The 24,982-nt window shown below is 51.9% G+C and overlaps 2 protein-coding genes and 1 pseudogene across 6 annotated transcripts in view; 1 reads left to right on the forward strand and 2 right to left on the reverse strand.

The window, feature by feature from the left end:
- The window catches only part of LOC139179644 (liprin-alpha-1-like), a 304,559-nt gene that overhangs the window by 83,049 nt on the left and 196,528 nt on the right, over positions 1 to 24,982 (forward strand). The gene's annotated exons all lie outside the window — the stretch shown is intronic.
- Positions 81 to 17,892, reverse strand: LOC139179646 (liprin-alpha-1-like). 4 transcript variants are annotated; one of them, XM_070779275.1, is made up of 7 exons: positions 16,350 to 17,892; positions 11,529 to 11,751; positions 6,574 to 6,654; positions 5,790 to 5,941; positions 5,514 to 5,605; positions 4,771 to 4,947; positions 81 to 3,262 (listed from the first exon to the last, which is right to left on the reverse strand). In XM_070779275.1, the coding sequence occupies exons 1-7, from the start codon at positions 16,439 to 16,441 to the stop codon at positions 3,180 to 3,182; spliced, it is 900 nt and encodes a 299-aa protein (XP_070635376.1). In that variant the 5' UTR covers positions 16,442 to 17,892; the 3' UTR covers positions 81 to 3,179. The 4 variants fall into 4 exon arrangements, 3 of the variants coding, with proteins under 3 accessions (XP_070635376.1, XP_070635375.1, XP_070635377.1); XM_070779274.1 differs by having other exon boundaries at positions 3,148 to 4,947; XM_070779276.1 differs by lacking the exon at positions 6,574 to 6,654 and having other exon boundaries at positions 3,148 to 4,947.
- LOC139179652 (liprin-alpha-1 pseudogene) lies at positions 21,619 to 23,948 on the reverse strand (annotated as a pseudogene).

The following is a 24,982-nucleotide window of genomic DNA, read 5'->3' on the forward strand; positions in this document are numbered from 1 at the left end:
AATTCTTGGATCCCCCCCGCAGGCCCAGCCCCGCCCAGGGCGGGGGGAGCGGGTGGCCGGGGCCCCGACTCCCGCTGCAGACCTGGGTTGCCTCCGCCCGGCCCGCGAGCCCCTCCGCATTCTCATTCGGCTTCCAGGACACCAGACAACCGGCAGTCCCCTCTCCATCTGGGGCTCCTTTGGCTTGCCTCAGGCAATCCCGGGGCTTACACCGACTCCAGCCATAGCCCCAGCCCCCGCCTCACCCACTGCCTCGCAGGCGATCGCGCGCGCATGCACAGATAGATGTGCCCAAACGGGGCATCTATCTTTTCACTTATACTGTGGGTGGATCTGTGCCTGGGAGTCGGACTGCTGAACCATAGGCTACTTCCACTTTTAGTTCCTTTGGGAACCTCCATAGGCTTTTCCATACCGGCTCTACCCAGGCCCATTCCTACTCACCGTGGAGGAGAGTTCCCTTTGCTCCACATCTTCTCCAGCATGTGTTAGTGACAGACATTGCAGTGAGGCCCAATCGGACTCATGTGAAGTGGTCCCTCCTTGGAGTTTGGAGTTGAGCCTCTCCAATCATTAGTGATGTGGAGCAAGATGACCTTTTGGAAATGCAGATGCAATGCTGTCACCTCCCTGCTCCAACGGCTCTCGTATTTTCCCAGCATATTGAAGATACGACCACTTCCCTTCAGACTTGCTCCTCATGTTCTTCTCTGATGTCTTTTGCCTGGAATGCCCTCTGCACTCTTTGGCTTCCATCCCATAGGGCATTTTTCGTTTCTTGAATGTCCTAAGGTTCCCTGGTCACATAGCCTTCCAAGATGCTATTTTCCCTGCCTGAAATTCTTCCTGCATCTCAACGCCGGTTTACGTAGGTTCACCCTATGGACCTCAATGCAATGGTTCCTCTGAAAAGCCTTCCCTGACACCCAGGTTTTGGTGAGGGAGAGGCCCCTCTATAAGTTCTCACAGGATCTGCCTGTGATGTATCATTAGAGTCGTCTCAGTGAAAGCAGGAACTCTGTGTCTTCTTCTCTCCACATTCTATTTCCAGAAACTTATTACTTGCCTCCTAGCTCATCGTAGGTGCTCAGTATTTACTTAGTGTGTGAAAGACAGTAAAGCTCTGGGAAGCCTCAAGGTGAAACTTTTGATCTCTTTGTATATTTGGTGATTCAATTCTTTCCTTTCCTGGGTTGATGTGTACACTATATTCGAGGGACAATCTACGGCATGAAGACACATCCATACATATAGGTTCTTGCTTTCAAGGAACTCGTACAGCAGATTTCTACAAGTTAGGGCTTTTCAAATGCTCTAGAAGAATGTGAACGTTCAGTATGCTCCATTTTCATTTCAAAGAAAGATCGTTTGACTTCCATAGCAAAGGTGGAGACCTTCCAACGTTTAGTCCAATACTTATAGCTTGACCATTTCTGGCAAGTCTTGTGGTTCCTTCTGGAGGTGTGTGGCTCTTGCAGAAATGTGAAGGTCTTCCATCGTCCTCAGACTTTGGTGTCATTTGCAATCATCAAGACAGCTTCCGAGTGTAGGTTCCAGACCACCACCACACACAGTCATTAGCCAACGGAGTGGATTCCAGGAATATGCGTTGTTAACCAGCATCACCGTTGACACTGTTGCTGCACACTCAATGCAGTGGGCAGGGCCTGGATTGTCCACTGGGTCTCATGTGGAATGGAGAGAAGGGTTTCCCCCACACACACCTCACCCCCTCTATTGACAGCCTTGTGACTAGAAACGGTCCCGAAACAAGGATTAGACAAACCAGAGAAGCCCAGATGGCAGTCCTTGAGATGAAGGAACTAAGCAGCTGGTTGAGATGGCAAAACGGGGAAAGGTTGCTCTTTCTGTCTGCCCCTCTACTCCTTTCTTCCTGGATGCCTTAGGGGTTCATCATGGAGATTTGAAATAAAGTTCACAAAAGTCATATGTGTTGAATCAAGATTTTGCATTTAACCATCTCTCAAAAAGGAAGAGAGCTTCGCCTGCACATGTTTCTTTCAAAAACGTCAGTTGCTTTTCAATTCTGGGGTTTCTCTCTTGCCTTGTTCAAGTAGCCTTAAGAGTAAAAATCAACAAAAACCACATAAAGATTCACAGATACCAACAAAGGACAGCTTCTGTTTCTGAAATCATCTTTGCATTTAGTAGAACACGAGCTCTATTCTTTGTATTTTGCCTAGGGAATTAGCAATGTCCTGGTTCAGATGGCAAGGCATCCACCCGCAGGAGACTCGGGTTTGATCCCTGGGTCGGGAAGATCCCCCCGGAGAAGGAAATGGCAACCCACTCCAGTATCCTCGCTGGGAAATGCCACGGACAGAGGAGCCTGATGGGCCGCAGTCCATGGGTCGTATCAAAGTTGGGCTCAACCCAGCAACTACGAATAGAAGTATTTCTAAAGACCACACTCAAGTGTGTGTGCGTGTGTGTGTGTGTATGTGTGTGTGTGTGTGTATCTCCTCTCGACGTCTTGGAGTCTGTCTCGGAATCTTCATGTATTTCTGCCTCTGTATCTCCTGACAGCCGGCCGCCAGCCCGTTCCTCTGGCCCTGGCCTCTGCCACGTGCTCTGACTCTGGCTGAGGAGCTTGCGCAGGCCAGCTTGTCACCCTTGGCGTGGGTGCGTGCAAGTGTCTGTGTGTCTGTCTGTGTGCTTGCCTGTGGCTCGTCTGCTCTCTCAGGAAGGTCGAGTGCTTGACGGGTGGCGTGGGGGCAAAGGGGGGCCTCGGTAGTGCGAAGGGGCAGGGCTGACGCGCTCCAGTGGACCGTGCCTCCATGGCTCCACGTGTGTTTGAGCACCAGGCAGGTGCCGGGCAAGATGGGCACTCAAGATTCGTTGCGCCTATGCCCGAAGGAGATTTAGAGTCCAGCGGGCCGCGGGGTTCAGGTCACGGCAGGTCCCAAAGATCGACACCTCTAGGGCGACGTGGCCCTGATCAGAGAAACAGATCGGGGGCAGGCCCTGCTCAGCGAACGCAGCCGGGCTTGGGGTGGGAATGCGCCAAGACCTCCGCACCCCTCAGCCCACCCTCCAGGCCCCACGCGCAAGCACACCCACCCTCCCCGTCACTGGGATGTCCTGGAAGCCCTTCGGCCCCCGGGCCTGGCCAGGCGGTTCCTGGTCTGGTGTTGGCGGTGTTTGGTGGCGGGCTGGCGTCAGCAGGCTGGTGTTCCTTCGCAGGTCCTGCACCTCAAGTACAGCACGCCCCGCAAGGAGAGGTGCGGCCTGTTGGCCTGACCTGCAGATCAGAGTGAAAGGGTGGCGACGAGCAAGACTCTTAGGGCGCCCCGCGGCAACCGCTTCTGTCTGGCTGTCGCGGTTTCCGCGGGGTGGCATGTGTTTTCCTCTTTACAACCTGTGCTTGCTGCTCTTCCAGTTTAACTTAGAAGTAGCCCTTATTTTCTGCATTTCTAGTTGTCACCGTTCACTGGGGCTTTCCATGTGGTGCTTGGGATAAAGATCCTGCCTGCCCGTGCATCAGATAACAAGCGATGTGGGTTCGATCCGTGGGTTGAGAAGATGCCCTGGAGGAGGGCGTGGCCACCCACTCCAGTATTCTCGCCTGGAGAATCCCATGGACAGAGGAGCTAGTGGGCTACAGTCCCTGGGGTCGCAGAGTCAGACACGACTGAAGCAGGTTAGCACATACTCAGGTTTTAGTTCAGCCACTCAGGTGTGTCCGACTCTTTGCCACTCCGTGGACTGCAGCACTCCAGGCTTTCCTGTCCTTCAATATCTCCTGGAATTTGCTCCAACTCATGTCCATTGAATCATCATGCCATAGAACCATCTCATTCCGGTGGCATCCACCAGAGAGGTGGCTGGGGTTTGGCAAAGTGCCTGGTCCCGCTGCGTGGGTGTGAACCTGCCCTCACCACTCCCTGACCGTGTGACCGTCACTGTGTCCTCCTCTGTAAATTGGGAGGGGGCAACACCTGCTTGGGAAGGGGCATACACAGCATCTGGTATATAATCAATGCACCATCCATTGCAGCATTGTATATATTAATAACAGGGATCGCATTTAATAACCTGCTCCTTTTTCTCTCTTGTAACTTCACTGTGCTCCAGATCACATCTGCTTTACTTACCCCTGTAAATCCCACACCCAGCACAAACAAGACTCAACAAATTTGTGGCTGAAGAGGCAGGAACATACCCTGTCTTCAAGGAGATGAAGCCAAGCGAGGTGAGGGCCTAATGATAACCCTGTGTGATGAGGGGACCCCAGGAGGACCTGCTTGGCGATGGGGTGGGGTGGGGGCATGGGCAGAACCCCTGATGAGCTCCTGGGATGGGGAAGGTGGCAGGAAGGAGGGCGGGCTGTTCCTTGTGGGGTGTCCACAGATTGTACCTCACCCCTCACTGATGAGCACTTAGGCAGTTTCCAAACACGTGTCACTGTTAGGAGGAAACAATCATTGCCCAGCTCCTACTCAATTGATTTCGTACAATATGTTTCTAGCATTGGAGTACAATCATCTGCTTTATTCATTCCATGCTCCGTCCATCCACCCATCCAGCCAGCCATCTGTTCATCCAACCATCCACTCACTAATCAATCCATCCATCCACTCATTAACTCATCTGATCATCTCAGACCCATTGAGAAGACAGACCCCTCTTCCGCTCCTGCTCCCAGGAGGACCCCCAGTGTGAGTGACTGGAGCCTTGTGGGGACAACGGGGGAGACACAGAAGGGAGATGCCTGCAGGCCCTCCTCCCTCTGAACGGTGAAGCACCCACCTGGTCCTAATGCCTCCTTGTTGGGGTGTTCAGGCCGGCCCTTTTCCTTCTTGCGAAACAAGCAGCTGATGGAGGACTTGATTGATGCCCTTTTTCTTTGGGGCTTTGTGCAGCGAGTCCTGCCTGCTGGTGCCGCTGCTGGGGTTGTTCCCGGGGTTGTCCTGAGAGCCTGTCGAGCTTTAGGGAGAGAAAAGGACCTTTAACTGGCACCCTCGTGCAAACACACACCCCTCCACAAGAGCTACTGATAGAAATGGGCACCCAGCAACACCCGCACCTCAACCTGGCAGCAGACAGTGGAGTCTCCTTCACCAAACACACTCCACACGAGCAATGCAGGCTCCGAGACACAGAGAACCACCCCAGGAAGTTGAGATTCTCTGCCTCGAGCTCTCCCCCGAGGAGGGCTGGACTCCAGGCCAGCTGGTGCAGAGGGCACTCCAACCCTCCATCAGGGTCTCTGCTCAGCAGGTGAAAACGCTCCAGCAGAAGGCAAGCTCCCCTGCTCTGGGCAGTTCCCCCCACCTCCTGCAGGGTGACTGTCCCCGGCCATAGCAGGAGAGCGACGGTCACCATGCAGGTCTGCTGGCCAAGTGACCACATGTGTCCTCCATTGAGTGCTGCCTGGCTCAGGACGGGAGCTTAGGTGGTGGTCTCAATGAGGACAGTGTCAGTCACAGGAGGGGACAGAGTCTCCTGAGAGGAGACCCCTGAGGAAAAGGGAGGGACCCTCAAGAGCGAACCTGAGAGGCACAGGGCCATCACTGTCAGGAACATGCCCCGGGCCGGGCAGACCTCTACCAAGATCAGGAAGAAAGCTCCCACAGGAGTCAATCTGTAGAGAAGGACGTTTTCTAAAATCACTGAGGTCACTGAGCTCTTCTTCCCCAGCACCTGAAGTTCACCACTAAACACAGGCACTGAACCCAATGTTATTCCTTTAAAATCATCCTTGCAACTCCTTCAAGACAAGAGGTGCAGGGCTCCTGAAACTGATGACGGGCACACAGGCCGCTTACTTGTGGGCGTCCCTGAGGTCCTCATGGGTGGCTGTGCGCAGCGCTCCCGTGTGCAGGCGGCCCAGCCGAAGGGACAGTGGTAAGGCGGGGGTCGAGGTTTCACATTTGATGGTGGTCTTGTCATCTCCTACCTCTTCCCGTATAGCTGGCAGCTGAGGGAGTGAGGTAAGTGTCCAATTGGCTAACAATAGACTGTTTTGAAAATGACAATCACATAGGCGTTACATTATAACCAGAAACTTATTTGAAAATCTATTAGCTATGCTTTCCCCTAAGTACAAAAAAACCCCCTTGTTCTAGCTTAATGCCATCTTAAAGGACTGTCTTGTTCAAGAGAAGCAGGGCTATGGGGCAGTGAGAGCATCCGATTGAGTGCAGAGACCCTGGATGGGAGCCTTCCTGCAGCTGGGCTCCGCCCTCTCTGGAATCCAGCGACCAGATGGCCCTGCCGGGCAGGACAGCAGAGCGACGCCAGCACCGTGGACCCTGCATGGCATGAACTGCCCTGATGAAAGGACTGTGCTCATTGCCAGATGCTGCTCAGAAGCACCACAGCTAGAGTACGAAACCTCTCAGCAAAGCCGTCCAGACCTTTCTGTTTGAAGGAGAAAAAGACACAGCTTGTGCCACCACCCAAGATCATTTGTAATGATGATGCAGGTTACTGGAACCCATGACAAGAGAAACACAGAAAAGGTACCTAACCCCTCCACGCGAACACCATGTGCCGGGATCGTATTTCTCGGTAACATACAGACTCGGGGCTACTCACTGAAGTACTTACACGCAGTTCGAGTGTCATTCGCTCACAGTGGTTTCCGTAAAGCACCCCCTGGTCTTCACTAAGAGATGATCTTGTATCACCCTAGTGGGGTGGGAGGTTCAAAAGGGAGGAGATATATGGGTACCTATGGCTGATTCATGTTGAGGTTGGATAGAAAAGAAAATTCTGTAAAGCAATTATCTTTCAACTAAAAAATAAACAAATTTAAAAAAAGAGAGAGATGATCTCTCCTGGACTCCCAGCGTTTCTGCTGGTCCTGGGTGTGAGGACAGGAAAGACAGTGGTGGCAACAGTGTGGGGGACAGATTAACCCCTCAGGGTCCAGACAGGTCTCACTGACACATCTGGGTGTGTGGTTAAGCCAGGGGAGGTTTTAGGAGACATGCATGGCATGTATTTTTATAAACAATGAGTGTGTTGTTTTGACCAACTAACCTGTGCCTTTTTAGTGGGATTCTGTAAAGAATACTGATCCGTGCAGTCCCACGGGAGCTTGGTGACAACAAAGTGACAGTGCAAAATAAAGCTGAACTCGTTTAACAGCAGCTGGATAAACTGGGCACCCTCTCCTGACCTCTAACAACAACCCTCAGACAACAGAAGGCTACAAAGGCTAGAAGTTATCCACATGGAACTGAACAGGGATCGATCTCAAATTCAAGTTAAAATAAGCATTTATAAAAATCAGAAAACAGCAACGAACAGAGCAGGGAAGTGACACACGTGGGTTGACTATGGACTCAGTGGAGACAAACACCTGCCTCAAAGTCAGGGACTGTGGCCAGCCCCTTCGCCTGGGCCTTTTCCTGAGGAAGGCCTCTGGGTCCACAGCCTGGCTGCCCTCCCCCAGGATGGGAGTCACACCCCTGGTGCCCACGTGGCCAGGATGGGCAGTACCGTGTCCACTTAACAGGAGGGCAAAGCAGGCCACAGAGCAGGCAAGCAGCACACCCTGGTCACCAACCCCAGGGGGACAGCGCTGGTCTACTGTGCCCAGGAGAAGGGCTCCTGGGCACTGAGCTGCCTGAACTGGAGCACGGCCACCCCAGTCCTGCGGGAAGGCCCAGGAGTGCTCGGTCAGTGGGCTGGGAGCAGGAGAGGGACAAGGAAGGCCAGCCCTTGGGGCACTGGACTCCAACAACAGGGGCTCATCCAAGTGACCCGAGGGGAGAGGCAGAGAGCTCCCTCCTGATGCTCCCTCCATCAGGGATGCCGTGATGGACACGAGAGCCTCTGGAGGAAAGGTGGCTGGATGGCACCACGTTTAAGTGTCCAGGCTCTGATCAGACCAGTCTGCACCACGCTGCTGGGTGTGAGAGCCTGGGCAGGGTGCCCGGCCTGGCTAAGCCTCAGTGTCTATGTCTGCTGAATGGGGATAGCAGCCATCTGGATCTCACCTGGGGCTGAGATGACAGACTTGGAAAGCACGTGCCCGGCACACAGAGTCTCCTGCACACTGCTACCCACCATCATTAAATTGGCTTCCCGCAAATCTAACATCTATGGCTCTGATTCAGTCATTTCTTATAAGAAAACACTAAGTGGAAATTCCATGGTGGTCCAGAGGTTAAGACTTGGCACTTTCACTGCCGGGACACTGATCTGATCCCTGCTTGGGGAACTAAGATCCCATAAGCTGTGCAGCATGGCCAAAAACATAAGTAAAGAACATTTTAAAAATAAGAAATAATACTATGTCTATTATAAACACTCATGAGATGATCAGAAGGCAAACAAGTGGGAGAAAGGCAAACTGTTACAACTGTCCCAACGAATGACCTATTTCCAACAGAACCATCAGCACATTTTAAGTGGTGGGTGAGTTTCATCACTTCCATTAAAACGTCAATTATTCACCAGGACATAATCACACAGTGTTCATTCACGTTAAATGATAAGGACTCTTTAATACTTCACAGAGAAACAAAGGCGTGCTACATTACTAAATAGTTTACCTTTCGACACTGCTTCCTTAAATCACTAGGCTGATAGATGCATGCAAAGAAATGAAGAGAAACCAGATTCATTGCGACTCTGAAGCTAAAATTTCAAGAATCCGTAGAGGCAAATACAGTAAAGCAAAAATGATGGCAAACATGTAAGTGACATGAAGATTTACAGAACATATGACTGGAAGCAGAACATTTTTTTTGACCACAGAAGATAAATAAGCTATTCAAGATTTACTAGAGAAACACTATAAATTATTACTCAGGAAGATACCATTCTATTACAACATCATGATTTATTAAAGCACAGCATTCTGTACAACAAAGGGCCTTAACAGTTGTCTATTCTCAGCCAAATTTCTCTATAAGTTAGTTTCTCTTAATCAAAAACATGTTATACTTTAAATTAGTAATTTAACTGATGAGGAAGTTACCATAATACCTAGTTTAACATTGAACAAATATAACCAGCTCTTGGACATTAATGTGAAATCATGACATAGAATTTGATTTAAAACTTCTCAGAATAAATTCATTAAAGCAAGTTCCCTGTGATAATAAGTAAGAATGAAAGCTAGCGTAATAGCAGGTGCAGTCTTTACATTTTATTAACTATAGAAGATACTTTCTTAACGAGTCTAATAGAGACATTAACTGTGCAAAAGCTGATGAGATTTACAGCCTTAAATACAAGCACCAACACAGAAAGGATATTGTGTCAGTTCAGTTCAGTTCAGTCGCTCGGTCGTGTCCGACTCTTTGTGATCCCATGAATCGCAGCATGCCAGGCCCCCCTGTCCATCACCAACACTCGGAGTTAAACCAAACTCATGTCCATCGAGTTGGTGAAGCCATCCAGCCATCTCATCCTCTGTTGTCCCCTTCTCCTCCTGCCCCCAATCCCTCCCAGCATCAGAGTCTTTTCCAGTGAGTCAAGTCTTCACTTGAGGTGGCCAAAGTACTGGAGTTTCAGCTTTAGTGTCAGGCCTTCCAATGAACACCCAGGACTGATCTCCTTTAGAATGGACTGGTTGCATCTCCCTGCAGTCCAAGGGACTCACTCTCAAGAGTCTTCTCCAACACCACAGCTCAAAAGCATCAATTCTTCAGCGCTCAGCTTTCTTCACATCCCAACTTTCATATCCAAACATGACCACTGGAAAAACCATAGCCTTGACTAGATGGACCTTTGTTGGCAAAGTAATGTCTCTGCTTTTTAATATCCTATCTAGGTTGGTCATTCACTTTCCTTCCAAGGAGTAAGCGTCTTTTTAATTTCATGGCTGCAATCACCATCTGCCGTGATTTTGGAGCCCAAAAAAATAAAGCCTGACACTGTTTCCCCATCTATTTCCCATAAAGTGATGGGACAGATGCCATGATCTTAGTTTTCTGAATGGTGAGCTTTAAGCCAACTGTTTCACTCTCCTTTTTCACTTTCATCAAGAGGCTTTCTAGTTCCTCTCACTTTCTGCCATAAGGGTGGTGTCATCTGCATATCTAAAAGTCCATTAATTCTACACTTAAGAGGATCATTTCTTTATGTAAGCACAATCTCATTTATGAATTACACATGATATGTAGTTTAGGATCCATCTACATTATGCTTATACCTGCGTGCTGCTGCTGCTAAGTCCCTTCAGTCCTGTCCGAATTTGTGTGACCCCATGGACTGCAGCCTACCAGGCTCCTCCATCCATGGGATTTTCCAGGCAAGAGTACTGGAGTGGGTTGCCATTGCCTTCTCCTGTAACTGCATAGTGATACACCAATTCAAATTACTGCTATGGGGGGAAAACACCATTTAAGGAGACAGGAAGACAAAGCACAAACCCGACTAAGGGGACTCACGCTGTGGACCACAGCACTGCTATGACCAGAGGAAGTGGGGGGACGGGGGAGGGGAGATGGATGAGTAAACTACAGCCTCGGGGGCTGGGGGGGATCTGGATTGAGGACGACTAAGCAGACAACAGGATGAGACAGGAAATCAAAACCAATGATGAAAGCAGACACACTGTCAGAGAACTCCAACAGCAAGGAAAACATACAGAACTGTTCTTTTCATAAATATTCGGAAGGAAATCAAGCATGAAACCACAGAGAAATCGTCAAAGAATTTTAAATATCAACTAATTAGCCAATGATGCAAATTATAAAAACAGTGTCAAAAGACCACAAAATGGACTAGTTACCACTTCACAGGCCTCTAAAATGATTCACGGTTAATTTAATTATAAGCTGACTAACAATGCAGCTAACATGAAATGGGTGGTAACAGATAAAAGAGATAATACAAGTCCAGTTACAAAGCAGAGTGTTGTACACGTGATTTCATGGGGTAAACAGCAATGCACTCACAACACCTACGCTAAACACCCAAGAAAGCTGGAACATGTGCTTTAGAGCTGCACACTTTGTCACCAAAAGCCCTAGGTCGTCATCCCAGTTTTAGACTTGGAAAAGTGAGGCAGCCTGACATCTTCCCTGGGGCCCTGGGGCACTGGGCTTTTAACCTGGTTTCACATGCAGAGCTGGCCGGAGTGCGTGGCCAGGTCCATCAGCAAGCAGACCAGTGTCGATTCTTGGGTTTGTTCCCACCGCATGCCCTGCACCCTGTAGCCAGGCATCCCCAATGGAAAATGTGCTGCACGGCTTTCCCACGCCATGACAGCTGCCTATAGTTACTTTCACAAAGCTGTCTGCTCCCTGAGAACAGAAACTTCCCTGCAGCTGCTGTGCCCAGCACAGGGCAGGCCCAACGTTACAGAGGCAGGCTCTGGCTGAGTTCATGATGACATGCTAAGTAGTGGTCCAAATATCAAGACTAATTTGTCACTGTGCCATTGTCGAATGATTAAAGACTAGGCGGTTTAAAAACTTTTAGACCTCTGAGCGTAGCAAATGTACCTGATTTTCTTCTGGGTATAAAGAGAAAAAACAACAAACAAACAAAAAAGCAGCGTGCTGGGGGAGGGATGCGGCAGGGAGGAGGCAGACACATACCAGAGTCATGATGCCCAGCTGGTCTCCCTCCTGTGCCGGGCTGTGCCACCTCCTTCTGGGCTTGGGCAGGGGCGGGCAGGAGCCAGCATGCAAGGAGGTGGGAAGCAGGTTGAGGGAGCTCACTGATTTAAAACGACGGAGGCTGCCTAAGCTCCCCCTGCCCTCCCTGCTCTCAGTCTCCTCGGCCCGCTGCTCCGTGTTCTCCTTCTCTTCTTCGATCAACCTAAAATAGAATAAAATGCGTCACCTGCCTTTGTCAGCAGAGGGACCTGTCTGGACAATAAATTTGGGCTGGCATTCTGTGTCATGATTAGCAAATTCCAGAAACAGTTGCTCAATGAACATCTCAGCCAAAAGGTTCTACGTTTCCTCTTTTGAATATTCTCAAACTTAGAATAACTTAGCATTGAGTCTTACTGGCCCCGATCATTCACGCTTGATTTCACTTATTTACTCTAACCTTCTGCAGGGACCCTGGTGGCAACTCTCTTCCTCTGAGGAGATACCTCAAGTTGACAACCCTTACTTCCCCTGCTCTCAGGGCAGAGATGCATGTCAGTGCCTCAAGTCTTTTCCACTGGGAATCAGGAACTCTGTATAATCAAAACAGCAATTCATAAACAAGCTGCAGTTTCTAAACACAAGTCTCCAGACCAGATGAACTGCTGAGTTGATCTTCTTTTTTTTTTAAGGTTGTGTATATACAAACGCATCACTTGATGAAGTTCTCCAGCAGCTTTGTGTGAGTTTCTGGGTTCATGTCAATGTGCTGCATTAACCTAGAATTCACAGTTTCTGCTCTTCTCCCCTAATGTGTGGTGGATGTTTTTATATAGCAGTTTAAATACACGATTATGCAAATAAAATGATTTTCAAATTAAAATACAAGATTCTTACAGACAGTAAACTCTCCAGCTTCACTTCTACTCATACATCTTGAAAGTTTTTCACTGTTGATTACAAGTTGATGGACAGAATTTACCATTTACATCAAGTCAACTTGTTGCATAAGGAAAAATCACTTTTACCTGACTACTTGCTGTAAAAATAAAAATATTAATCTATAACCGTTCCATACTTCCTGTAGGGACATGGAAAGATCATCTTTCTGAGCTCGTCTGTGCTCAAACACGGCCCACAAAGCTGTCTGTCTTGGCGTCAAATGGGCAGGCGACACCACCTGCGTTTGCTGGTTGTCCCGTTCATCCCCTGCCTTTCCCCGGGAGCCCCGCACTCGGCCGACAGGAACGGGCACCTCAGCCTGGGCTGACGTGGCGAGAACAGTCTGAGCAGCAGCTCTGCCTGGTCCTGTGCAGGGTCACCAGCCTGCGGCCACTCTGAACATGGACTCGGGACTCGGGCATAGCTGTGCGGGTGTGGCACCAGGCAGGCCTCGGGGCCCCCAGCCACCCGGCCGCACCCAGACCCAAGGCCCCCTGCTCACCACGAGGGAGGCCTTTGGATTCTATCCTGTTTTGAAAATTGTTATAACTGCCAAGATGGTGTCTAAAGAAAACATCTTAAATATACTGATGAGATGAGAAAAACTCAAACACATGTCCTTGGACCACTGTCTTACAACAAGCCAATCTTCACACTGCATTAAGTTAAAGAGGAAAATGCAGATCTGAGTGGGAATTTGCCAACCCCAAAACTCCAGCTTTCACCAGGTGGCTTTTCACCAGAACGTGGGGGGCTCCGAGGGACACAGGAGGGTGCACGGGCCATAGGGGACACCGCCTCGGCACCTCACCCACCTTGGGGCTCAGAGCTGAGGGGGAACACCCCACAACGCCCCCCCCACAGAGTGCTGACACCACACCGTGGATAGAACGCCCTGGCTGACCGAGCTCTATAAGCAAGGGCAATTTAAAAACTGAAAATTCTTGAAGTAGACCTGAGGTCAGGTTTCTTGCTATGGAACACTCAGATGTCCCTAGAAGACAGCTCCTCAGAGAAACAGAGTTTCTGGGGAGCCGAGTTCGCAATCACCCACTGAATCCCTTCATTGATGGTGTCCAGCTTCTCCTGAAGCATCACAGTCAGAGTCTTGGCATTGGCCTGCCCGCTGGGCGACAGCTGAGTGGCCGAGCTGAAGAGGGTGACCCTGTCGCCCTTGTCGTCAGACACGCCCTCGTCGCTCTCAAACGCCTGGGCCACGTCGGCCAGCATGCTGGCTTGCTCTGCGTGCTCCCAGTTCTGCTCCTTCAGGGTCTGCATCTGGGCACGAGAGGACCACGTCTCGTCAGCAACATTCAGGGCAGCTCAAGTCTATCAGGAACTGAACCCAATTTTACATGGAAACCCTGACTGTGGATAAATGGGCCATGTTCATGAGACACTGCCATCTCTTAATCCAGCAGGACTGAAGAAACGGGCAGGGGGAGAATCCAGTTCCTAGATGGCCTGGTGACACCTAGGACGGCAGGCATTCTATGAGGTTATTCAAAAGGGTGGGCTGATGGAGTCAGAGACAGAAACTGAAAATTACAAAAATACATCCATGCCTCCATCAGCCAGGCTGGAGGAAAATAAGAAAAAAGAACCCTTCTGCTCGGCAGCCACTGGGTCCCTATCAGCAGTCATCTCTGGTACCAGTTCACCAGAGAGTGCCATCCTCGCAGGCTCCCAGCCCTCCATTTCCCAGGCTGGTCTGAACACCCACAGACAGGAGCGAGCAGGGTCAGCCAGGAGACAGGAGGGCCAGCCCCCCTGCGGCTCTCCTCTCGGGGCACAGGCCCTCGGGCTGTTCTGGGGGACGGCCCCTCGCACCACAAGGGTGGCTCTGTCATCAGAGACACACGGGAGAGGGCCCACGTGGCCCCGTCCCACCCTCCGGCTCTCACACCTCACACCCTTCTCTCTGAAAACGTCCCCCCTGCCACACTGTCACCCAGGTCCTGCCTTCTTTCCCAAACATGACCTCAAAGGAACTGAGGGGCAGCCTCGAGGTGCTGGCTTGCTGGCTCCCTGTCCCCTGTGGCCAGTGCCCTCGCCTCCTGTCTTCATCACAACCCCACCCCAGGCCTGGGCTACCCCCTTCGCTGGCTCCAGGACCACCTGCCATCATTCCTGCTCCGCTCTAGCAAACCAGCTGCCTATGGGTTCACCCCCATCAGCCCGGTCAGCAAATCCTCTCCCTTCTCTCGCCTTCCAATAGCACAAGGGGAACCAGCAGATTCCTCCTCCAGGGCTCCCTGCAGCACCCACTGTGGGTCTCTGAAAGCTCCCTGGGAGCAGCCTCTATGGTCCCCTCCCGCCCGGCTCCTAGCTCTCTGCCAGCAGGCGGTGGGTGTGCCCCAACCTGCAGGGCAGCTCCCCGGGGGTTCGAAGAACCCATGTTACCAAGCCCCCTCCCCTCTTTGCCCTCCCCCACACCCGCCCCAGCATGTCTCTCCCTGGGATCCAGGCCCTGCCCTCCCTGCAGTTATTCCTGTCGCTTGCACCCCTTCTCAACCTTGGAATGCAGGGTTCCCCACAGCCCTACCCTTGCACCCCATCTCTCTCCACGGGCACCCACCTGGTGACTTTACCGTGCTCGTGGCTTTCAATGCCATCTGTATGCCCACAACCCCAAGTCCACCCTGAGCTGAGTGAGTCCTCTCCCGGATGCAGGCCGCAACACTCAGCTGCTCTCCTCACAAGTCCCTGGGACACCCCATGGGCTTGTCCACCTCAACAGGGCTGAGGCCCAGCTCTTAGCTCCCCGTCCCGGCAGCCCTCCTCACCTCAGGAAACAGGCTCTGGCCTCAAGCTGCTGAGGCCTGAGCCCGGGCTCCTCCCTGATGCGGCCCGCTCTCTCCCTTGTCCCCACTGGTTGACACGACCCTTTTTCTATCTCCAAGTGGCTACTTCTCTTCCTGCCTCGGGGTCTCTGGTTCAAGGTCACCCTCCTGGTGTCACCTTGCTGGCCACCCTGTTCACACACAATCGTCCCCTCCTCCTTGGACAACTCGGGCACTCTGGTCTCCTTTCCCTGCTCATTACTGTTCGACAGGCTGTGCGGGTTTATAAAGGGGTCCACAAATTCTTCCCTCCTCCTCCCTTCAAGCGGCAGAAGGGGCAACTCCTGCTCAGCCCCTAAGCGAGGCAGGACTGTGCAGCTCACTCTTGCAAACAGAAGTGAAGGTGTGCGGCCGCGGGATCACGGTGCAAAAGGCCCCGGGCTAAACCCCACGCTCTCGCTCTCAGAGGGTGTTTCGAGGAGAGTCAGGCCATTTGGGAAAGCCACACAGCAGGGACCTGGGCCTGTCCCCAGCAGCCAAGTGAATCTGAAAGCCTGCTATCCAGCCCTGGGGGGCCTTCCTGTGTCTGTGCCCTCAGGAGGCCCTGAACCAGGCCTGCCTGCTACAATGCACAGGCACTGTGGACTGTGAGCTGCTCCCTAGGAAGTCATTAAGCTTTGCAATGATTTCGTTACGTAGCAGTGGATAAAGGACACACACGGTTTTTAATTCACTGCTGGAGTCCTACTTCCGACCATGTCTGGCCCAAACTAACTGCTCACTGAATATGGAAGCTCAAAACACAGACATGTATGAACAAACACATGGCATGAATGAGGTGAAAAGATAAAGGCACTTAAACTTCCAATGAGAATTCTTCTCACTATAAGCTGATGGATATGTGTATCCATTTACTCGTAGGATGATTTCAAAACTGTGGTAATTAGTACCATGCTGGGCCTCACAGTAGGCCACAAGTTATCCAAATTGGTTATTTTAAGAAAAAAAAAAGCATGCCTTAAAAGTAAACTCTTAGCCAGAAAAAGGAAAATGGGAAGACATAAAGCGACCTATCAGTGCTTTGTTCCAAACCCACCTCAGGACCACAGTGTGAGGGGGCAGGTGCCTCACAAGGTGCCCACCAGGGACGGGAAGAGGGCGGCGGCGTCCTTGCCTCTGACAGCTCATCGTGCAGTGCTGCCAGCTGGCCTTTCTGGGGGCATCGTAGCACTGCCCGATCTCCTGAGTAGTCTGCTGACCAGTCTGCCACAGGGAACCTGAGGTCCAGAGCACTGCCCAAGTGGGGTCGGCTGAAACACATGGCAAAGAGCAGCGCTGTTAGAAGAAAAGAGAGCTCACTCTGTCAGTCGAGCCAGAGCCTGTCCATTTGGAAGATTGGCAATTTCACAGCAAAAGGGCCCCCGGGAGGGCACTGCCCTCTGGCTCCAACAGCAACAGCCCACCCGCTGCTCCACAGACACTCAGGGCTCATCCCCAGCAGCTGGAAAATTCCCATATGTTGGGAAGGCAGTGCTGACGCGACGGTGTGGAGCTGACTAGGACAGGATCGGCTGTCTGAGGCTGGGGCATCCAGGGTCCCCCTGGAGCCCACTCTCAGGTCCCAGGGCGGGGCCTGCACCTGCTTTGCTTTCCCCTTGGCACCCCACCTCCCCTTCGGCCCACGCCTGCTCTGACCTCCCTCTCCCATGTGAAGTCTGTGGATCACAATCACCAGTCTGCCTGGAACACTGTCTGCACTGCTCTCATTGTTTTTAAAGGTGTCTCAAACAACCCGCAGCAGAAAGGGCTCGGACCCACAGCTCGGAGCTGAGCACCACTGGTGTCTCCCATTAAAACAAAGGCGAGCGTGTCACTGGACTCTGGGCTGAACAAGGCCCAGCACAGATGCTCAGGCCCTGAGCACTAAGGCCTGGGCCTGCAGGTGCCAGGAGCTCACTCAGCAGGGGCCTGCTGAGAGGCAGGGTGGCCCCGCCTTGACTGTGAGCCACGTGCACTGCAAGACCGCCCGGGCTGTGCTCAGTCTTGTCCCTGGGAAGAGGGTGGTGCCTTCACGTGCAGGAGTCCCTAAACCTGGGAGACAGGACCTTCCTCCAAGGACAGGACAACCCATACGTCTGCAGAGTGGCCAGGGCCGACCACCAGCTCAGCCTGCTCGGGGTCACCTGCTGCTCTGCTCGATGGTTTTGCAAGGAACACTGTGTTGCATAGGAGATGGAAGTCTGGAATCTCCCGGAGCCACACCTGTCTTCCCTCCTGTCTCCTCTCCCTCCTGACAGAACTGCTCCCTTCTCTGCTCCACTTCCACCCAAGGGCCTGGGGCCAGAACACACTTGGGAACTGGGTAGGGGGTACGACACAGTCCCACTGTGGACTGCGGACCCTCGAGGGTCCTCTGAGGGCCACAGAGGCCTCCGGGTTGGGTCGCCACCCAACCATCACCTCCCAGTCCCCTCGCGGGATGCAGCCTCCATCTCTTTCCCCCTCATCACCCAAAGCTCTATCCCCCCCGGAGAAGGTCTCAGAGACAAGGTGACCAATTCCTCTGGGAGGCCCACTAAATATGCTGTGCCTGCCCTGCCTGTGAGCCAGGTTTTCAGTCCCCACTCCCTTTCTCCTGAGCCAGCATAGTGCCCCCCACCCAGCGCACAGTGCCCAGCAAGCCCCACTCCAAAGCCCCACCTGTGCTGCTACATCACTGCCGTGACCCCTCGAGAGCTGCCTCCTGGAGACACCCCTCCCTCGCACCAGCCGCTGTGGCCCACTGTCTTCAGAGCACAGCGGGCCCTCCTGCCCCACGGCTGCTTCCTCTTCTCGTCTCTCACACTCACTGACACACAGGGGACTGGTGACCAGGCCCCAGGTTTCTCCATCTGAGCCCACCAACCATGCCAGGCCTCGGGTCCTGGGACCAGGGCCCTCCTCATTACCCAAAAACCCCCAAGAGCAGGAGGCCATGTCCACCTCCTCTTTCTCCACTGTCTACACAGTCTGCCTCACACTCACCTTGTCCACCCCGGGAGCAGGGGTTCCCCACTTCTGACAGCACCAGCCTCTCACCTTGGGGGAGCTCTACCAGCAAGTCCAGCCATGTCCCCTATCCATATTGCAGGGCACGTGCTCTCCTTGAACTCCACCCACTGTGGTTTCGGACTCCACCTGCCACTTTCTGGCTCTGCCTTTGTCTCAAATGATATCCCCTTACTCTAGAAGAAGGCTGGGTTGGGGCCCTGGACTGTGAGGATCCCCTAAGTACACAAACACAGAAATATGGGTATGGGCTCCAAACTGTCTCCTAAGTCAGGCTTCAAGCAGTAGTCGATTTCCTACAGATGAATGAATGTCACCAGTTAAGCACTTAATGACCTTTGCTAAAGTTTGTCTCTCACTTGTGACCATTTTCCGTGAAGAAGCCAAAGAAACATTTAAATACTTAATAAGAATTACCACCCCTCGAACAATGAGGAAGAAAAAATCAGGATGCTCAGTAATCTGCTCGCCTCATTCACAAGCCAGGTGATTCCTCCCACCGCAGTCAACGGCAAGTCATGTCTCAGTCTCCATTCATGTAAAAAAGACTACAGGTCATTAACCTTCTGCGACTCTTCCGAAACATCAGTGTCACAGTCTGTCAGGCCCCTCAAATGAATACACCCAAATATCAACTGGTCGCCCCCACACTTCCAAATCTCTGCCTGTGGTTTTGAGTGTTGTCAATACTGTGACTACCACTCCATGGTACCAAGTTTGACCCTAAGGAACGATGCTTGTCTCTTCCCTCTCGCTCGTCACGAAGCTACAGGCTCCTTGAGGTGCGACCATGAGCAACAGCCAGTCATACTGTCCACACACCAGACAGGCCCTTGTCACACTCGACAGCGCTGAGGGGAGCTGCCTCGGGGAGCAGCCTACCCATAGTGGAAGGGAGCCCCTCGCACTCTCATCTGGTCCAGTTCAGCTCTCAGGGTTTCCAGGTTTAGAATCAGCTGGTCCTACGAAACAGCAAATGACACAGCCTGCACCGCTTGCTTTCTGATGTAAAGTGACTTGCACCAAAATGTGCAGAACAGGTTATGTGAGTAGGTATCCACTCCAAACATTTTAATTCTGAGAAAATGTTCTCTAGGAGTCCCTAGAAAATATAAAAACTCAGAACAATATTCACACATAAACCATAATGAGGAGGAAGTTCCATATCAGGTGCAGAAAAGGTTTCTCTGGAGGAAACATGGCAAGCCATTAACAACGATGAAGTCTGTAGAGAGAAGCTCGACTTCAGGCGGGGGTTCGGGTCAGGGGGACACAACTCACTCTATTGCCCTCACTCCTCTCATTGCTTTAAATGGTCTCCATGGAGCTCACCTGCATTCCTGGGCATTCCTCACATTCATTCCTCTACAGCCCACTTCACTTCCTTATGGGGTAAAACAAGGCAAATGGGCCAAGTTTCCGAGTCACTCGACTCAACCTGGCAGCTCTGTGCTGTCGGCCATGGCAGTCACTCGCCTCGTGCAGCCCCTGAGCACGTGAGACAGGCTGGTGCAACACTAGATGTGGAAATCACACAGAAGATTTCAAGACTCACAGTGAAAGAAGGATGTCAAGTAGCCCGTTGGGTTTTAGGAAATTTTTGATTGTGTAGGTGGCTCGTATTATCTTTCTGACGCACAGCACAGTCCACGTGAAGGGCTCACGCTTTGTCTCAGCTTTCAGGTGATCCCAGAAAGGACTACTCAGAATTCTGAACCACACATAATGGCCACACACTCTAAATTCAACTATAATGCAAACACATTCAGTGTTCAAAACCAGAAATGCTATACGTGTTACAGCAGTGGATTAGCCATAAGGAAAATGGAACTTGACTTCTGCTAAGCATCTGCTCAAACTCATGTCCATTGAGTTGGTGATGCCATCCAACCATCTCATCCTCTGTCATCCACTCTCTTCCTGCCTTCAATCTTTCCCAGCATCAGGGTCTTTTCCAAGATGAAAATTCATATTAAAAAACTGGAAATAATTACCTCAAGCATTTTTTAAATGTAATAACAAAGTTGGCAAGGCTGTGTTTTATAAAATGAGCATCAATTTCAAGGTTTAAAAAGCTGTTTTAGAATCTACTGTATAAAGAAATGGAGAGAAGAATGATCTAGTTGAGATTGGCTTTGTGTTAAAAATTGCTGAGATTAATTGATGGGTCATGGGTATTTATTATACTACTCCATCCACTTTTGTGCATGTTTGAAATTTTCCATTGTAATACATTTAAAAACAGTTTATTTTCTGTTAGAACAGAGTCTTCTCCAGCAACACAATTCGAAAGCATCAGTTCTTCAGGGCTCAGCCTTCTTTATGGTCCAATTCTCACACCCATCCGTGACTACATAGCTTTGAATATATGGATCTTTGTCAGCAAAGTGATGTCTCTACTTTTCAATATGTCTATGTTTGTCATAGCTTTCCAAGGAGCAAGCATTTTTTAATCTCATGGCTGCAGTCACCGTCTGCAGTGATTTTTGAGCCCAAGGAAATAAAACCTGTCACAGCTTCCACAATAAGGCATCGGCATTCAAAGATTTTTAAAGCAAAACAAAAGTTGACTTTGAATTGGCTTAGTCATAAATAGCATCCTGATCTCAACAGCCTCTGAACAGCAGTTCTGAAAGTAAGGAAGAGCACCCCTGATCGGGAGCCACTGAGCTCTCTGCCTAAGCCGGGAAGGCACCTCACCACAGGTCTCACAATGGGAGTCAGAACCACTGCCCCCTGGGAGCCCGTCTTTGAGGCTCTGCAGTCCAGGCCCAAGAACACAGGCATAGTGGGGACAGTACTGACATGTGAGGCTGGACCTGGGATCCCCACTCCATTTCCTGAATGGTCTGTATTGCCGTGTGGCCAACCTTTCCAGGAAACCTCTCTCAGGACTCGGTGATGCGAGCCTCCACCATCACCCTTTCCTGACGCACCTTCTGTCGCAGCGCAACTACGGTTCTCCTCCTGCCTAGGAGCAGCCATCCTACACATACACCGTGTCTGGACCAGTAGTTTGGCATGTGGGACTCCAGCGCCACGTCCGAGGCAAGCAGGCTCCACACCTGGGCACCATGCCTTCAGTTTCATGGGCCCTGGGCTGGCACCCTCAGGTTTGTCTGAGGGGCAGTTGGGAGGTCCACCTGTATCCCAAGTAGCTCCCAGACTGGCTGGTCAGAGCAACAAGCAGCCTCTTTGAACGTGGGGACGCCCTGGCTCCTGCCCACCGCCTATGGGCAACCACCTCTGGCCCTGCTCCCAAGGAGGTGGGTGCCCGGATCAGCAGATGGGGCCACACATGCACACACTCGGCGGCAGAGAAAGGCGGCGCTGGCCCCTGCCCAAGCCGTGTCTCCTGCCCAGACGCCGCCTCCCCGTCAGCACAGGCACCCGCTGCAGCTCCTTGTTCTCCTCCAGTTGGGCCTCCATCTGGCACAGCCTATTCTCCATGCTGCCATGACTCTCTCCCGCCTGTCCGCCAAGAACAGCATCAGCTCCGCTCTCAACGACCCTGTCCTGACGGCACGCGGGCTGTGACCGCAGGGGCGGCAAGCAGACCATGCTCTGTGTGGACCATGGGCCCCAGGGTCGTGGGGGGCATGCCCGCATGCCTGCTCACGCAGCCTGTGCAGTTTTGTGTGTGACGCGTGGCTCACGGAGGGTGCTGGTGACCAGCTCGTGAGAGGAGACGTGCTCCCCTCTGCCCTGGGCGCCGCAACCGCCGCCACTGCACCCCCTCCTCGGACTGCATGTGGCAAGCCAGCGCAGGCAGCAGGCAGCGCCAAGTGCAGGACGCGCGAGGCACACATTCTACCTTCCTAAGCTGGGAAGGAAGTTTGAACCGTTTAGCCTCCTTAGTGGCAGAGCTTCTGGAAGACAAAAGGTCGGACTACGAGGCCAACCGGGGAAGGACAGCAGAGATGCCAGGGGGGAGGAGAAACCAAGCCTGGAGAAGATCACAGGCAGAAGGGCGCCCCCTGGCGGTTGTTAGTGACCCTGCTCTGGGAGGGTCTGCGAGCACCAGACACCGCCCACCGCCCACCAACGGACGGACGGCCCCTCAGCTGCTCACTGAGCTCCGGGCAACGCTCCCAACAGCCACGCCAGCACAACCCCACCTGACTCTCCTTCCCCAGCCAGTGCCCACCGGCAGCGCAGGGCAACACTTTCCCACCAGAAGGACAGGGTGGCTGACTGGCTGGCTGGCTGGCAGTGGGGACGATTCCCGTAGCAGCACCACATCCCTGGAATGTTTTTCATAAATCATGACCCCCACAGACACGACCGCCAGAAACACCATGATTCCACATGGTCACACAGCTCGGGCCTGAAGATCTGAGGGTGAGCAAACATCACTCGACTTGTCTGACTGTATCACTGTCACACATCCCTTCAAGGAGCGGAACCTCAGAAAACTCGAGAAGATGGCCAGGCAAGCTGCCTCAGCAGAGCCCACACAGCATGCTCCCATCTCTCTGAGAGAACGGGCTCCACAGATGTCACCAGACTCGTCTGAGGGAATCAGAAGGAAATTTCAGCATTCAACAGGCAGGTGGAGGCGGGGATGAACTGGGAGACTGGGGTTGACATATATACAGTACTGATACTACACATAAAGTCAATGAGTAAGGACCTAGTGTACAGCACAGGGAAGTCTACTCAGTGCTCTGTGGTGAAGTAAATGGGCAGGAAATCTAAAAGAGAGGCAGATAGATAGACAGATAGATAGATAGATGATTGATTCACTTTGCTGTACAGCAGAAATTGACATAGCAGTGTAAAGCCACTATACACCAATTAATGAATGAATGGATGAATGAATTTTTACAAAAGGAGCACAATGGGCCCCCTAGAACTTGTGGAAAGGAGTCCACACCCAGGGTGCAGCACAGCGCCAGGGCTGCCCTCATGTCGGGCCACTGCCAACGGACTGCCTGGACCAGGCCTCTTCTACCCCAGAGACCTCAACGCAGAGGTGGGGAGGCAGCCAGTTGTGGTCTCTCCAGTGCTCTGCTCTTACTCACGCAGCCATCCCAAGGCTGAGATCACCGGGAGAAGAAGGGACCCACAGTCCACCTCAGGCAGACACGACCGCCATCACTCACTTCTCGGATGTCCCACTGCAGTTTCGTGTTCATGTCCTTGGACTTGAGGAGGTTCTTCCTGGCCGTGTCCAGGTCTTCCTCCAGATCTGTAACGTGGAAAGAGAGGGCTGCCAGGCACTCCTTCAACTGGCTCTCCTCCTGTGACTGCTTTTCTATGACTTCCTGAGTGCGATCTCCTTAGTCAGGTCTTACTCGTGGCTTAGAGAGCCCTACGGCTCTAAGGGTCTCTAAGGGGGAAAGGAAGCCTTAGCCTTGTTTTGACAGGGAAGGAACACAGCACTTCCAGGCAATCGGTGAGGTCAAAACAAGGCACTAAGTGTACAAATCCAGGATGGATGGGTGGCTGGTACCTTCTCGTCCAGGGCCTTGTGGTGCTCAAACAGCAATTTCAGTGCCCTGAGCACCTCCACCTCACTGGTCATGTTAGCTGGGGACTGTGCCTGCCACTTGCCCACTGTAATCCAGAGGGATGGAACGTACCGGGAAACCAGTAACCCCAGGTGTTCCAACAGCAGCTGCAGGGCAGGGCCAAAGGGGCACTTTCAACCTCATGCTTGACTTCAGGGCCGATAACTCCTTTCAGCCTCACGCTACAGCTGGAAACATGCTAAGGCACGTTGGAATCCTGCCAGTTCAGTCTAAAGTTAAGAGTGGACTTCCCCAGGGGCCCAGTAGTTAAGACTCCACCCTTCTGCAGGGGTCATGGGTTTTAATCCCTGATTGGGGAACTAAGATCCCACACAAAGTGTAGCGTGGACAAAAATGTAAGTTGAGAACTCCCCTCTCAAAGGTACTAAAATTACATTAGCTCTCATCATAAATTTGAAGTAAGGTATGAGAACCCCGAAGTGATCCACCCTGGTCTGCTCAGTGGGAAGATGTGAAAAATGACTTGAAAATCAGACAGAGTTTAAAGACAGCAACACGGAGGCTAGCGGTGACCCACGTGGGGCAAATGTCAACACATGAGAATCCCCCTACTGACCCTGGTGTTGCTTCTTTCTGCTTTCAGTTCCGCAATTTCTTCTTCTCTTTTAAGAAGCTGCTCCCTGCATATTTTGAGTTCTACACTAGGAGTTGGAAACTCCTAGAAAACAGTTAAATGAGAAACTAAATGCAAACATAAATTAAAAAGAGAGAGAGACTGTGAAGACTGACCCTGTCAAGTCTCTCCAGGCTTCACACAAAGGATGTCCTTGCCCTTCCAGAGAAGAGGGGGTCCACTGACCCCAAGACCACATAGACCACCACAACTCAGACTGGCCTTTGGCCTCCACCTCGACCTGGCAGGCACGTGGCAGGGGAGAACCCGGAATCCAAGCCTGCCTTCTCAAGTCCCAGGGACGTCTGAGAAGCTTTCCAAAACATAAACCTAACAACAAAGTGGATTAAGAGATTCTTAAATGACACACAGACCAATGACCTAGAGCCACTGGGGGGAGTGAAGAATAAAGGGAAGGTCTACAAGGCCACCAAGATTTGGAGTGTTCCTCTGGGACAAAGGTGGATGGCACCCCAAGGCCATCTGTTAGCCTGACTCCACTGAAGCCACCCAGTCATTCAGTCAACTGGTTAA

Source organism: Bos indicus, chromosome 25, assembly GCF_029378745.1.
Source record: "Bos indicus isolate NIAB-ARS_2022 breed Sahiwal x Tharparkar chromosome 25, NIAB-ARS_B.indTharparkar_mat_pri_1.0, whole genome shotgun sequence".
In the NCBI taxonomy this organism is placed as follows: Eukaryota; Metazoa; Chordata; class Mammalia; order Artiodactyla; family Bovidae; genus Bos; species Bos indicus.

Bases quoted from the DNA above. Each gene is read 5' to 3' on its own strand.
- LOC139179646 (XM_070779274.1), bottom strand. From the start codon at position 16,441: ATGAGCTGTCAGAGGCAAGGACGCCGCCGCCCTCTTCCCGTCCCTGGT. The intron at 6,655-11,528 runs GTATGTGTCTGC...CCACCCCACTAG, and splicing joins AGCTGGGCATCATGACTCTG to GGTGATACAAGATCATCTCT. The intron at 4,948-5,513 runs GTTCGCTCTTGA...CTCTCCCTAAAG, and splicing joins GATGGCCCTGTGCCTCTCAG to CTCGACAGGCTCTCAGGACA.